This window comes from Paroedura picta, chromosome 3, assembly GCF_049243985.1.
Source record: "Paroedura picta isolate Pp20150507F chromosome 3, Ppicta_v3.0, whole genome shotgun sequence".
Lineage (NCBI taxonomy): Eukaryota > Metazoa > Chordata > Lepidosauria > Squamata > Gekkonidae > Paroedura > Paroedura picta.
Window position 1 is genome coordinate 177,114,294 of NC_135371.1, and position 13,919 is coordinate 177,128,212.

At 59.4% G+C, this 13,919-nt stretch overlaps 2 protein-coding genes across 7 annotated transcripts; one reads left to right on the forward strand and one right to left on the reverse strand.

The window, feature by feature from the left end:
• Positions 1-1,076: 1,076 nt before the first annotated feature.
• On the reverse strand, positions 1,077-11,123 carry CCDC159 (coiled-coil domain containing 159). Of its 3 annotated transcripts, none has more exons than XM_077329966.1 (11): positions 11,101-11,123; positions 9,163-9,255; positions 8,703-8,736; positions 7,583-7,659; positions 7,092-7,173; positions 5,883-6,054; positions 5,604-5,671; positions 3,356-3,432; positions 2,952-3,031; positions 1,615-1,685; positions 1,077-1,366 (listed from the first exon to the last, which is right to left on the reverse strand). In XM_077329966.1, exons 2-11 carry the CDS (start codon positions 9,244-9,246, stop codon positions 1,296-1,298), a joined length of 816 nt encoding a protein of 271 aa, XP_077186081.1. In that variant the 5' UTR covers positions 9,247-9,255; positions 11,101-11,123; the 3' UTR covers positions 1,077-1,295. The 3 variants fall into 3 exon arrangements, with proteins under 3 accessions (XP_077186081.1, XP_077186079.1, XP_077186080.1); XM_077329964.1 differs by lacking the exon at positions 11,101-11,123 and adding an exon at positions 10,546-10,645; XM_077329965.1 differs by lacking the exon at positions 11,101-11,123 and adding an exon at positions 10,574-10,636.
• TMEM205 (transmembrane protein 205) lies at positions 10,371-13,681 on the forward strand. Of its 4 annotated transcripts, none has more exons than XM_077329967.1 (4): positions 10,371-10,706; positions 11,208-11,323; positions 11,668-11,737; positions 13,187-13,681. In XM_077329967.1, exons 1-4 carry the CDS (start codon positions 10,386-10,388, stop codon positions 13,487-13,489), a joined length of 810 nt encoding a protein of 269 aa, XP_077186082.1. In that variant the 5' UTR covers positions 10,371-10,385; the 3' UTR covers positions 13,490-13,681. The 4 variants fall into 4 exon arrangements, with proteins under 4 accessions (XP_077186082.1, XP_077186083.1, XP_077186084.1 ...); XM_077329968.1 differs by having other exon boundaries at positions 10,648-10,706; positions 11,574-11,737; XM_077329969.1 differs by lacking the exon at positions 10,371-10,706 and adding an exon at positions 10,768-10,927 and having other exon boundaries at positions 11,574-11,737.
• Positions 13,682-13,919: the final 238 nt, after the last annotated feature.

The following is a 13,919-nucleotide window of genomic DNA, read 5'->3' on the forward strand; positions in this document are numbered from 1 at the left end:
CCTCCCCTCCCTCACAGGGTGTCTGTTGTGGGGAGAGGAAAGGGAAGGCGAGGGGAAGCTGCTTTGAGACTCCTTCGGGTAGAGAAAAAAGGTATATAAGAACCAACTCTTCTTCCTCTTCCTCTTCCTCTTCCTCTTCCTCTCCTTCTCCTAACAGCACCAGCCCCTCCCCACTAGACCAAAGGATTCATGGGCAGGATCAGAGGACACGTTCCTCTGAGCCAGGCCAGAAGAGGCCTGCAGGCTTTGAGGTCACGTTGACCCAAAGGGGTGGGCTGTGGCCAAAGCTGACTTCATCTGGGCAGGTGGGGAGGTGGGGATGCCACAGAGCTTGGGAGCTGGGCCTGTTGTGGCATCACCAGTGATCCTGTTCCTGACCGCTTAGAGGCCGTTTCAAGGAGGGTACCTTTGCCATGGCCAAAGTGATGTTTCCAGGGAGACCAAACAGGATTGGAGAGTCACTTAGCAACACGAGGGCCAAGCCCATTTGGTCGTCTTCTGCAGCAGTGGCGCCAACGGCCTCTCCAGAGTGGCCAAGTCCCTTCCTGCAGACCTCAGCCAAATTGGGGGACCTCCCTGGCTGTCGGGATTGTGTCGGCCGAAGGGGCCTGACCCTCGCTCCAGGTATGTGACTGCGCAGTTAGGGCACCTGGGTGAGGAAGGAGCCAGAGAAGAGCAAAGCTCTTCTGAACTGTCCCTCCAGCCTCACTGAGGTATGTAGAGCAGGGGGCCCTGGCCACTGGGAGCCCTTGGAAGCTTCTGGGATGGTGTGGTTTGCACAGCCCCCACAGGGGCAGCTGCAGTATCCCTCCTGTCACCCTTGTATGGCGGCCCAGCTGCTGCCAAAGCGACCTTTCAAAAAGATCTGCATGCCAATCAGCTCTCCAGTCAGCATGGACACCTTCCCAGAACACTGGCCAGGCCCCAGGGGAAAGGCGGAGGGACATGCCTGTAAGGAGGGGTCCCCCATTTTGCAATTGCACCCACCACCCTGGATCAGCATTCTACAGGGGTCCACAGGCTCCAGCCGGTTAGGGAGCCCCTTCCCACAACACAGAGAGCAGGAGGGTCCCGAATGCCCAGAGGAGTGGCCTTTAATTCCGCCTGTGTTGCAGGAAGCTTTGCCCCACAAAGGGCTCTTCTTTCTCCCTGGTCTCTTGTCCAACAGCTGAGGAGAGGAGAGCGGTGGCATCAGCCCCCCTCCTTCCTGGTGGGGGGCTGGCTGTGTGCCTCGGGGGAAATTCCAGCCGGGTGCAGGGATGCCCCGGGCTCACCTCTCCCAGGTCGGCGGCTGGCTACCGGAGGGCCGAGTCGGACAGGTAGGAGCCGGAGGGCGCGCCCTTGCGCGAGTGATGGCCCCCTCGGACTGTGAAGAAGCCAAGAGAAAAAGCCATTTCTCCAGAGTGGCCGAGTCTCTTCCTGCAGACCTCAGCCAAATTGGGGGCCTGGGGCCAGGCACTCGCCAGAGGGAGGGGGGCAAAGGTAAAGCGGAGCCACTCACTGCAGCCAGGGGGGGGTCTCACGCCAGCTGAAGGCTCCGCCCCAGCCAACCCCCCTGCAGCAGGGCCCTGGGCAGGAGGGGAGGAGGGGCCCAGATCTGGCGCCCGCACTCACGTTTCACTCTCAGAAGCCCCCTCTTGTCGCTCCAGATGCTGCCGCTGGGGAGGGGGTTGTTGACGGGTGGCCTGTGTGGGCAGAAAGCAGGAGGAGCAGCTAGAGGGAATCCCGAGCCTTTGGGGTCATCTGTGGCTGAAATAAAAGGGGGGGAGGCTGCCCACCCCTTTAGGAACCCTTGAGCAGAAAGAGGCGAAAGAATTAGGAACATATTCCGTTGGCCCAGGCTGACCCAATCTCAGCAGCAGCTAAATGGGGTCCGTACTTGGAGAGGAGACCTCTGAGGAGACCTGGGATTGCGGCCCGGGGCAGGCCATGGCAAACGGCCTCTGCTTGTCTCTGACCCAGGCCCGGCTGGCCCCGCCTAGCCCGACATCGCCAGCTCTCAGAAGCTAAGCAGGGGTGGCCCCTGCCCAAGACTCAGAAGGGGGCCCCCCAGGAAGCCCAGGGTCGCAACGGAGAGGCAGGCAAGGGCAGACCACCTCGGCCGTCTCTTGCCGTGGCCCTGGAAACTAAGCCGGGCTACCTGGGTCAGTCTTAAGACGCGAGACTCCCCAAGCCGTCCCGCGTTGCTGCCTGGAGGCAGGGGACAGCTCTGGCCTTGAAAACCCCACAAGGGGACCCCATGCTTGTGCTGCCCCCTGCTGGCCCTCTGCCTCACCACACCGCTGGCATCGGCAGGCAAGGGTCTTGCTAACGGGAGCAGAGTCTGAGTGGGGCCCCCCAGTGGCTGCGGGGGTACTTGTGCCGGCCCCTCCTTCCCTCGGAGGTCCTCTGACTGAGGAGTGCAGGCTGAGTTTCAGAGGAGAGCCCGTTCGCCTGGAGGCCAGTCACACCTAGAGACCCACAGAAGCTGTCGAGGGTCCCAGCCCCCTCCTGGGGCATTCGTTTGGTCTCCGCAGTGCTACTGGCCACAGACCTAGCGATGCAGGCCTCTGCAGTGCTTCTGATCATGAACCATTAGTTCAGTCACCCACCTGCCTTTGGTGTGGGTTCCTCCCCTGGGGAGTGGACCTCTACCTGAATGGGCAGAAAGCTGGAAGGTCCTGGCAGACCGCTGACCTTGGCCCAGGAGCAGAAGGAGGAGGGAGTACAGATGCTCACATGCCGGAGGTTGTGAAATTCTCTGGCCTGGAAGCCCCGGCCCATGACCCCCAAGTGTCCCCCTGTTGGGGGCAGGGGGCGGCTGACAGGCAGGATGTCCAGCAGGGCCGTGGCCCCCCTCCATGCCCCCCCTCTCCGAGGTCTACGTCTCCCTTTCCATTAGAAGGGACAGCCCTGCCCTCGCTCCGGGCAGGGGGAGCGCAGGAAGGAGGTGCTCCAGGCGCTGTGCTTACCAGGCCTCCTCATTCCCCGGCTCACTGTCGGCCGTGTCTGAGGCGTCCCCCGAGACTCTGCCCTTCAGCTGGGCCAGGAACTGGAGGCAAGAATGAGACACAGTTGGAGGCCACTGCAGGGAGGAGGGAGGGAGAAGCTCCGGCGCTGGTCCTGATCCAGGGGCTTCCTCTGCAGCAGCCTGCTTGAGGGCAACCAGGCCCTGTGGAGCCACAACGACAACCACAACGGTGGTTCTTGGTCCACCATCACTTTTATGCCTCCTTGCCTGTGCCCCTCTCTCCTTGGCCCCCTTCTTTAGGCAGCCGGTTGCTTCCAAGCTGGCCCAAGCCTCAGCCCTGGACCGCATCAGCTGGGCCCCTCCTGCCAGCGATGAGGCAGAATGGGGCTGAGGACGGCCGCTCACCTTGGTGTACCTCGCTTGGTTCTCCCGCATCTTCTTAATGCTGACCAAGTTCCTGGTGATGTCTACATCCTGGTCCTCTAGGAGAGGAAGCCACAAAACACTCAGTCCCAACCCCTCCTCCCAGCCCTGGCTGCCACCTCCCTCCCTCCCTCCCTCCCTCCCTCCCTCCCTCCCCAGAGCTGAAGTCAGGATCCAGACCACCTTTGGTGCAGCGGCACAAACAACACAGCCCTGGGGAAGCCGGAAAAAGTCTCCGGCTGGCTGCTGGCTGGACGGAGAGGGGAGAGAGGTAGGGGCTGGACTCCCAAAGACAGCCCCCTACCCCTGAGGAGGGCCCTATTCCAGTAAGGGGGGGCTGGCCTGAAAGAATGCCCAACTCAAAAGCCACCTTGTTTGCTCTCTGCTTCAAAACTGCATTTGCAAAGCAGTTCACCATTTAAAAAGAATTAACATATTTGTATGTTACAACAACTGTATCATACAAGCTATATACCAGTCAAAGCAATTGTTCCGTCCAGTTCTCTGCTAAATTACACCCAAGCCACCCCCCCCCCAATGTGTGCTCTGCTCTTCCACCGCAACCCAGTAGGCACAGATCTGTCAGAGCACAGCCCTCCCTTCTGCAGGGGGCCAAGGGAAGATGTCTTCTCACCCCCCCCCCCCCCTCCTGCTTGAAGAACATGGACTGCAGGGTAGATTCGTGTGAGCCAGGGAAGGCAGGCAGTCGTGTCGGTCGGAAGTAGCACAACAGGCACCTTTAAGACCAAGCGAGGTTTATTCAAGGGGGGAGCTTTCGGGAGCAGGCACTCTTCCTCAGACTCAATGGAGCAAGGATCATAAGCGCACAGATAGAAGGCAGAAGCAAATTGTGGCAAATTAGAAAACTGCGTCATAAGATCCAAATTAACCCATATGAAGCCATATGATAATTCTTTGCTAAAACAGCTAATCAGTCCTTTTAGTTCAGTTGTAGTTCACAAAAACACTGGAGAAATAAAACTGTCCACGTTAGTCATTAATGGCAGACACTTTCCCAGTTGTTAAAAGGGACTAGTTGCTGAGCCCATCTGTCTGCACCCAAGCGTGGAAGCCTCCCTGCATGTTACAAGGTGTGCTGGCAGGTATCTGGTCCTGAGACCAGAGAGTTAAATTCGAAATTATATTACATATATATATTACTAACATCACATTACACTCACATTGTCCCAAATAAAATAAATTAAAAAGACGAGGGGATTGTAAGGAATGTGGATATAAGAGTTGAATGAGGTTAGCATGCACAGTGAGATAAATAACCCATGTCCAGGGTAGGCCATTGTTTTGAGTGTAGTAATAATGTGCATTTCTCCAATCTCCCTTTCTTGAAGTCCCTTTGCAATAAAGCAGCCACTGTGGGGTCCCTTATTGAATGTCCTGGGAGCCCGAAGTGTTCCCCTACAGGTTTTTCATTCCTGTGATTTTTGATGCCAGATGGGTGTCCAGTAATTCTTTGGGGGAGGGATTGACCTGTTTGCCCTGGGTAGAGAACAGGGGCACTGTTGGCCTTTGACGGCATATACAGTCTTGGGAGCAAGTGAATAAGCCTTTGATGGTGTAGGTGATGTTCTTGGGTCCAGGGATTGCATCATTGAAGTGTATGTGGGAGCAAAGTTGGCATCTGGGTTTGTTGCAAGCTCTGGTACTTCAAGAACTTCAAGAACAGACTAGAAAGGGAGATTGCAGAAATGCAAGTTATTACACCTTGCATAAATCCTTGTTGGTCTTAAAGGTGCCTGATTGGACTCTGTTTCTGATGGACTGCAGGGGAGGGACCCTGACCACCCAGAGGAAGAAGGGAAACATGCTGGCTGGGTTCTTCACAAAACCAGCAGGAGGCTGAGGGATTGGCCCTGACAACTCCAAGCAGCCCAGAGAAGTTCACCTGGGGAGGGAAGAAAACCCCTTTTGGTCTCTGTAACTGTAGACTGGAAAGGGAATCAGGGATGGGAAAGCCCCCTCCAGGATGTCCGGCTGCTGCTGCTGCTGCTGCTACGAAACACAGCTGCTGGGGGGCGGGGGTGGGGGGTGAGGCTGAAACCAGAGCAGTTGGAGAAAGGTCCTCCCTCTGCCTTCTCCCATCCTCTGGGGCTTCAAAGGAAAGGGACCCCAGCAGGGATACTCTGTTACCCCTGTTTTCCCAGCAGGGTAGCCCAGGCTAACCCCACGGAGCCTGTTTTGAGGGGTGGGGGGAAAGGGAGCGGCCACGTACTCAGCTTCTGGTGGATGTGCCGCAGCTCCGCCTGCACGGCTTCCAGCTCCTCCCACAGGAACTTCTTGCTACCCAGAGGGAGAAGAGCAGGATCAAGAGGGGCTGCAGCCCAGAGAACCCCCAGCTCAGCAAGAGACCAGGAGGGCAAGCAGAGGTCTGCCTGTCGGGAGTTCACAGAGAGGCCACCAGGAGGCGCTGCGGCCCTCCACCCAACCCCACGAAGGACAAGGATTCAGAGAGCCGGTCTGACCGGGGTCCCTCCCTCCTCTGGGCCCCCACCTCTCAAGGACCTCTTGAGACAAGGTCTCCATGGAGCTGTCCTTCTGGCTCATGGATCCATGCAGCCCTTTCACCTCTGCTGCCAGAGCTTTCCAAGCCTCCTGGAGCCGCCGCTGCATCAGGCCTTCCAAGGTGGTCTCACGAGATGAGCTGACGGCAAACTTCAGCTCCTCTACACCGGGGAAGAGAAGCGGATGGGGACCGAGGGTGGGGGGGGGAGCCAAGCAGAGTCAGCCCTGGCCAGTGCTTGGAAGGGAGACCACTCAGGAAGGCTCTACAGAGGGAGGCCATGGCAGGCCAGCCCCTGCTTCTCACTGACCCTGGGGTCACTTAAGTCGGCCGCAATTTGGCTGCGCGCGTACGCACCCCACACCCCCCCCCCAGCTAAGGACAGCTTGCCAAAAGCTGCAGGCTGCAGGCAAAACACAGCCAGCACCAAATCTTGCCCAGGGGCACCATTCTGGGCCTGCTCAACTGGACATGGACAGAACATGGCGGGCTGAGATTCATGGCTCAGGGTAGGAACCGGGCATATGGGCTGGGGAAGGAAAGCGCTTCGTGGCTCTTGTCACAGCAGGGTTGGAATCCCAGCTGCTTCTGCGGCCCCCTTCCATCAGCCCATCCCCCTGCGAAGGTGGCTCAGGTGCCTGCACACAAAAGCTCACACCTGGAATGCATCTTAGTTGGCCTTAAGGGTGCCTGATGGGACTCAAATTTTGTTCTGCTGCTTCAGACCAACAGGGCAACCCTCCTGAACCAGCCAAAGTATCTGATCTGCAGTCCTGAAGAGGGACCCTCGGCAAGGAGGCTTCCTCCCACAGGAGGGCCGCTCCAGGGCCAGGCCTGACCTTTCTGCCAAGTTCTTTGCAGGGGGCAGCTAACTGCTCAGTAGGGCCCCCCAACCACGGCACAGAGAGCAGGTCAAGCGGGGACCGGGAGTGGCTTCCCATCCCTTGCAGCTGGAGGCCTTGGGGGGACAATGCTGGCCGTTGGGGCTTGTTTGTAGGGAGAACGAAGGTCTGCATTCCACAGGAGAAGCCACACTCTGTGCAGAACGATGACTGAGGGGACCCCCAAAGTCAGGCAGCTCACCTCCAACTCTTCACCACCATCAGCAGCGCCCCATCCCCAGTGGCTTCCCAGGGCGTGGAGTGCCTCCTGGACCACCTGCCCAGAGCTGCCCCCCCTTCCCCGCCACCAGCTCCTCACCTTCCATCTGTGCAATCCGGCCCTGCTGATGCCGGCTCTCCTGCTCCAGCAGAGTGACTGAGTGGCTCAGAGCCTCAAAGGCCTGGCAGAGAGACAGACAGGCAGACAGAGGGGGAGCACACCGTGGGCATTTGGGCCCGTGGCCTGGATGGGGGTGGATTCATTCACACTGGACATGAACATGGACATGTTGCTCCACGGAAATCGGATATTGGGGACATCTAGAATAAGGAAGGGGCCTGGCAGCTGGGTCCTACACGTTGACCCAGAAGAAAGCCTCCTGAGCTCAATGCACTTGCTCCAATGTAAGTGGAGCTTTGTCCACAATTGTTCCCGTGGCTTCTCTGTTTCCACAGAGGACCCAGCAAACCATTTCTGGGTTTGGGGAGTCCGGCAAAGACCCGCTGGAGGTTTCTGTGTCCCAAAGGAGGTCTCCTGCAGGCCTACCTATGCCCCTACCCCCCTACCCCAACCTGGGGCGTCAGGCTGACCTTGGTTTGGGCACAGAGCTGAGCTTTGATGAGTTCCAGTTCATTTTTCAGCATCAGCTGGAATTCGGGAATAATCCCTGCAAAAGAAACCCAGTCAGTCGTGAGGGCCACAGCCCTGCCAGCGTTCTAGGGAAGCCCCACCAGACCCAGAGGGTGCAATACTTCATCCCAAATGGACCAGGCTTCATCCAGTTGAGGCAGGCAGGCTGGAGGGAGCTTCGCCCAGCAGCGCTTCCGTGTGCAGCCCGAATGGACACGCCCTCACCTGTCTGTCACCCAGGTCCAGCTCCTCAAGCCAATAGGGGAGGGGCTGTGGCTCGCTGGCAGAGCCCCTGCTGGGCAGGCAGGAGGTCCCACATTCAGTCCCTGGCAGCTTCTCCAGCTGAAAGACTCCGGCAGGAGGGGGAGGGAAAGGCCTCAGGGCCCGGAGTGCTGACCCTGGCCGGCCTGAGTCGGCAGTTCTGGCTTGGGTGGACCAGAGTCTGAGTCCGTGGAAGGCCACTCCATGTGTTGGTGTGCTCCTGGGTGGATGAAGTCCCACGCCCCACTGTGCCTTTAAAGGGACGGCTGGGGGGGGGGGTGATTTTAAAACACGGTCCCTCCCCACAGGCATTTCCTATGAACACTCTAACAGCAGCGGGAGTCCATTCTAGGCCAGATGAGGCCTCGCAGGAAGGTACCGTGAAGGGAGCCGTGGCCATTTCCCCTCCAGAAGGAGGAGAGGGCTCAGGGGAAGCCCACCAGGCTCAGAGAGCACCAGAAGGGATGGACCAGGGAGCCCCCGAGAGAAGGGGGCTGGAGGTCTTCAGGAACACCCACTGAGCGTGGAAAGGGAGCAAGGGAGGGAACCAAACTCAGGAACCGCGAAAGCACCACAGAGGAGCCAGGAAAGGACCAGTGGATGTGCAGAAGCCAGAAGAAAAAGAGGCCCTGGCTGAAGAGAAGCTGCCAAACCTCTCTTTGTCCTGACTGTAGCTGGGCCAAGGCGGCCCCCAAGCCAGGAGGAGCTTGGCCAGTCCGCTGCTTTCCCTGCCTCCTTTTGGACCACTTGCACCCTGCCTTCCCCACACCCATCCAGACCCCCATTTCTTCCCCAGGACTCGGAAAGGAAGGCGCTTACCTGGCGGCTTGGATGCACTCCTTACCAGCTGGCCCTGGGGGGCACAGAGGAGCACAAAGACACGGTCAGTCTTGCTCCCACCAGCTGTGGGGCACACACCCATCCCCACCAGCCCATGGGGGCAAGCGGGCTGGCACCCCAGGTTCGCAGGGGAGAGCAACAGATGAGTTCTCTCAGATGTTCTGCCAGCAAAGGGGCAGAGGGGGTCCCAGCCTCCCCTTCTCACTTATGGGATGCCACCCTGCCCGTCTGCCCAACTCCATCCCTAAAGCAAGGGAAAGGGGCAAGCAGCATCCGGCATCTCTGGCCACCTTGGCTACAGGGACAAAAAGTGCCCCTGGCACAGGCCTAGGCCCTCAGGCCTCCACTCCCTGTTTAGAAAATCCCCCCCCCCCGCCGCCCACTGCTAGTTGTGCCCCAAAGCTGGACCCCCTTCTCACAACTGACTGGAGGCTCTTACGGAGGACGCTGTGCTGCCTGCCCCAGACAGGAACCAGCTGGGTGAGAGTGCCCGGCTCCTTTTCTCTGTGGCCACGGTCATCATCAGGCTTCCCTGAGAGAAACAAACGCCAACCGTTAGGCATCCAGAAGACTCACAGCAGCGACCCACCAGTCAGACTGGCTTCTGTGAGGCAGAGCTCGCTTCATCAGGCACAATGGGAAGTAACTCCTCTTCCTTATTTCTTAAGGGGGAAAGAGGGAGGAAATGGGCAGGGGCCCGGAATAACAGAGCAGCCAGTCTGGGAAGGGCTGGCCATGTGTCGTATTGTTTTCTGTAAAAATTAGGTAAATGAGGTCTTGCTTTCTTTCCTTCCTTCTATTGTACCTGATGAAGTTATTCTTCAAGCAAAGGCTGGATACACACTTTTTTTGGATGCTTTAGGATGCTTAGGGCTGATCCTGCGTTGAGCAGGGGGTTGGACTAGATGGCCTGTATGGCCCCTTCCCACTCTATGATTCTATGGTTCTATGAAGTTAACTCTGCCGTGTTGCGGATACTCATGCTGGAATGACTTGATGGTCTGCACTGCTCTAGCAAGAGCTCCAAGGGAGCAGAGTGATACGGAAGTCAGCAGCAAAAATCCAAACGCAGCCGCAAGCCACAGGTGGCCAGGAAAGGTAAGACTTAGCTCTGGGGGTGTCCATTGAGCCTCAACAGGGACAGAGAGGCACATGGGAAGGCCCCGACCCCTGGGAGGGATTGGCCATTGGAGGTTGTTATCGGACGCTTTGGACTGCCGCAAGTAGAGGCCACTGCTTTTCAGTGGAGAATGGCCCAGGGGTGCCATCTGCTCAGAGCTGACCTTGCCTTGAAGGGACCGCCCTTCTCCGTCTCCTCCGGGGGGGGGGGGGACCCTGTGCTAGTTACTGAGCACTCCCCTCCCCCTTTCTTCTCCCCATATTCTGGCACATATTCTGGCACAGGTCCCCCTGGGGAGAGGGGGGCTTCCTGCAGTCCATGCCTGGGACCCCCCAGGAAGACAGAGGACACTGCGAGGACAGCAGGGGGAGGAGAGCCACTCCTTGCAGAGGACTCAAGCCAGGTTACCAACTCTAGTTTCGGAATCGCCTGGAGGCTGGCAGGAGGGGGGTGGATGGGAACTGAAGAGTGGGGTGAGGGGTGGGGTCTTGAACTGGCGGCATTGCCCGCTGGGGAAGTGATCTGAGCTGAAATTCCCGGGGATGCCCGCCGAGAGACTGGCCGCCCTGCTCAAGTGGCTGCTCCAGCCAGGCGATTCCTGGTCTCCTCAGGAGGACCCGGGAGAGGAAGCCAGGCGCGGCCCGAGGGTGTGGGGGTCTCCCTCCCCTCCGCCCCCCTCCCCGCCCTCCGGCGCGCCCTCACCGGGCTGGCCCGCCCCTCTCCCGCCGACCTGTCCATCGCCCTCCCGTCCAGCCTCCCGCCCTGCCTCCCGCCGGGGGCGAGGCCACGGGCAACGGGGGCGTGGCCAGGCCGCCTTTCATGACGCCAGCGTCCCGCCCCCGGAGCCGCCCGGCCGGAGAAGAGTCAGTCCCGCGGGAGGGGGGAGGCGGGCAGGGGGCGGGGCGCAGGGGGGCGGGCGGCCCCTCCCCTCCCCTCGCCCGCCCTTCGCCCTTCGCCCTGGTCCGGCCCAGGCAGGCGCACCGCGCAGGGCAGTGCAGCGCAGCGCAGCGCAGCACACCGCAGCGCAGCGGGGGCGGGCAGAGGCTAGCTGCGGCTTCCGGGGCCGGGGGGGAGAGGGAGGAAGGTAGGTAGCCAGGTAGCCAGATAGGTAGGTAGGTAGGTAGGAAGGAAGGGGCGGCCCCCTTGGCCCCTCCCCTGCCCAGCCTGCCCGTTCCGAGCCAGGGGCTTCTGGGCTCTCCGTTGGGAAAGGTCTGCGGGGCGGGCGGGCGCTCTCCCGGGCCGCCTCTGGCGCCTCACCTGTGCGGGGTCCGGCCCCGGGATGGGGGCCTAGGCTCCGGGCGGGGCGGGGCGGGGCGGGGCGGGGACGGGACCCTCACTCTTGCTTCCTTTCTCCTTGTTTGCAGGGCCCGCCGTGCAGAGATGGCCACGGAAGGGGAGGCGGGAGGCCTGGTCAAAACGGCGCACCTTTTCCTGCTGTCCGCTGCCTGGGGGATGCAGTTATGGGTCACCTTCATAGCAGGTGGGCTGGCTCGGAGCTGCCCTGCCTTGCCGGTGGGGCCTGGCCGGGAGGACAGCCCTGGTCGGCGCCCTGCCCAGACTCTTTTCCGGCCGCGTTTCTCTCCAGGCAGCAGTCTGGAGCCTCCCCTCTCCCAGAGCTGAGCCTGGGCCCCTCCCAAGAGTCCTGCCCCACCTCCCAACATTCTGCCCCCTCCAAGGACTGAGAGCTCAGGTTTGCCAGCCTCTTCCCTTCCTTTCCCTTCCCCACACAGGGTTTGTTCTTTTCCGGCGGGTGAGCAGACACACCTTTGGCCTGGTACAAAGCAAGCTCTTCCCCTTCTATTTCTACACCCTCCTCGGCTGCAGTTTGCTGAACCTGGCCATCTTTGCCACGTACCGGCCACGGGGGCCCCTCAGCACCAGGGAAACCATCCAGGTACTCCTAAGTCCTCTGATAACAATTCAGCCACGTTTGTTGATGGGTCCAAAACTCAGGCAGGCCACTCAGGCTGAGGGAGGCCACTTCCGCTGCGCACTGCAGAGCCCATCTCAGGACAGTCCAAAGGCAGGAAGGCCCCCCTGTCTTGACCCCTCTCTGAGCATTGCTCCCCTGTGGGCTTGAGTTCAGGAGATGCTAGCTCCTTTGCACCATGACATTTATTTCCCTTACTTCATGTGTACCTTGCTTTGTCCCAAAGCGCCTGATCATTTTCCTCTCCTATAGTTTATCTCACAACAACTCTGTGGGGTAGGCTATGCAGAGGCTATGTGAGTGCCCCAAGGGAACGCAGCAAGCTTTCATGACTGAGGGGGTAGTTGAACCTAAACTCCCCAGACCCCGGCCCGAGACTCTGACCGCCACCCCTCACTGAGAGACCACTGGGCGTCTCTGGTGAGGGCACAGGAGTATTAAGGTCTTCAGAACCACTTGAAGCCACAAAGGCCCACGTTGGCATCCCAGGGTGAGCTAGGAGGGCCTCCTGCACGGTCTCTTCAAAATGAGAACGGCAGGCTCCTGTAGAAAGGGTGATAGGTGCCAAATGCCACCCCTGTGTGGGCACCCATGGCGGGCACCAGGCCCACGTCTGGCCAGACTGCTCACCGCTTCCTTTCTGGAGGGGGTGAGAGGAAGGAAGGCATGTTTTCAGGTGCTGGCCCCACAGCCCTCCTCACACACGGATTCCTGCCTCTGCCTGGGGGACAGGCCTAGAGATCAAAGGGACCTAGAATGGGCAGTTCCATAAATATATGTGGGGGGGGGGGGTTGGGGGGGGTAAATTGAAAGAGCGGGCTCCATTAATCATTAGGCAAGAAAAGGCTCTGAAATGTTGCAAAACTTTATTGGTTCCATCTGTATAAGCACTGGAGGCTGTAACCTCGGTCCAGTCCAAGAGCTATAGAGGCATTTGTGGACAAAGCCCCCGTAGAATACGTTTAAACTGCTTGTGTCCCGCAGCTTTCCTGGGAAGGGTAAAGGGTGAAGCAGCCGGGGCAGTCAAGGGCCCCCTCACTGGCCCAAGTCCTCTGTGGGTGCCAGCTGTCGAGGACCTGCCAGGAGTGAGTCATGACTGGCCACAATCTCTGCCCTGGAAGGCTCGGAAAGTTCACAAGGGGCGATGCTAGGCAGTCCTTCCGCTATTTTGCCATTCTTTGGGAAGGGGCCGTTGTGGAGCCTCTGCTTGGCCTCAGAAGGTCTCAGGGTCTATCGCCGGCAGCCTCTTCAGGGATCTGCTGTGCCAGACGGTGGCCTGGAGCGCCAGAGATCAGGGGGGTGGGGTGGGGTGGGGTGGGGGGATGCGGCTGCTGCTGCTGCTGCAAGAGAGAGAGAGAGAGAGAAGCTCCCTCCCATCTCAGCCGCCGCCGGTACCTGTCTCTTCCTCTGCAGATTGTGCTGTTCTTCCTCGGTGTCCTCCTGCCTGCCACCAACGCCTCCTGGCTCTCCCGGATCACCACAAAAGCCATGTTCCAGATGCAGGAGGTCGAGCGGGAGCACGGGCTTGGGGAGGAAGTGGGGCTGTCTGCCCACCGGGAGGAGTACCAGCGCCTGAAGGAGAAGGACGCGAAGTACCGGGGCCTGCGCCAGAGGTTCTTCACCTTCCACGGCCTCTCGTCCCTCTGCAACCTGGCTTGCGTCCTCTGCACGGGGGTGAATCTGGCCCTCTTGGCCCTGCGCTTGGATGGCCTGTGAGCCAGAAGGGGAGTGGCCTTAGGGGTCCTCCTGTAACTCCGGATCCAGAGGCCCTCCTCAGGCACCACCTCTGAGCCTTTGAGAACACTTCCTCCCAACTTGTCTCCAGAATGAGCTGACCAGAATCGCTTTCTCTCCCCTCTTTCTATACAAGGTTGTTTCTATTCATAATACAGTTATTTTACGCCTTTAGGCATCTTGGTGCTTGGCTCCTTTTGCAGTGGTAAACCCTGCCAACATAAACATGGAAATAGAATCCAGGGGGTGGCCATGTTGGTCTGACATTGTCCCTGAGGAAGTGGGTGTGCTCACAAATGCTCATATTAAACTTGGTGGGTATGAAATATAAACTTGGGTGACTGAAATGTCACCCGTCCCCCACCCACCCTGTTGATTGTTTGTGGATTGAGAACGGTTTGGTGTAGTGGTT

What these genes read in the sequence shown, in the direction of transcription:
- TMEM205 (XM_077329967.1), top strand. Translation starts at nt 10,386, where the DNA reads ATGCCCGCCGAGAGACTGGCCGCCCTGCTCAAGTGGCTGCTCCAGCCA. An exon ending in AGCCGCCCGGCCGGAGAAGA is followed by an intron (nt 10,707 to 11,207) that starts GTCAGTCCCGCG and finishes CCTTGTTTGCAG; the next exon opens with GGCCCGCCGTGCAGAGATGG. An exon ending in GCACCAGGGAAACCATCCAG is followed by an intron (nt 11,738 to 13,186) that starts GTACTCCTAAGT and finishes CTTCCTCTGCAG; the next exon opens with ATTGTGCTGTTCTTCCTCGG.
- CCDC159 (XM_077329964.1), bottom strand. Translation starts at nt 10,581, where the DNA reads ATGGACAGGTCGGCGGGAGAGGGGCGGGCCAGCCCG. An exon ending in TCTCAAGAGGTCCTTGAGAG is followed by an intron (nt 5,672 to 5,882) that starts GTGGGGGCCCAG and finishes CCCTCTGGGTAG; the next exon opens with CAAGAAGTTCCTGTGGGAGG. An exon ending in GCACATCCACCAGAAGCTGA is followed by an intron (nt 3,433 to 5,603) that starts GTACGTGGCCGC and finishes TTCCTCTCCTAG; the next exon opens with AGGACCAGGATGTAGACATC.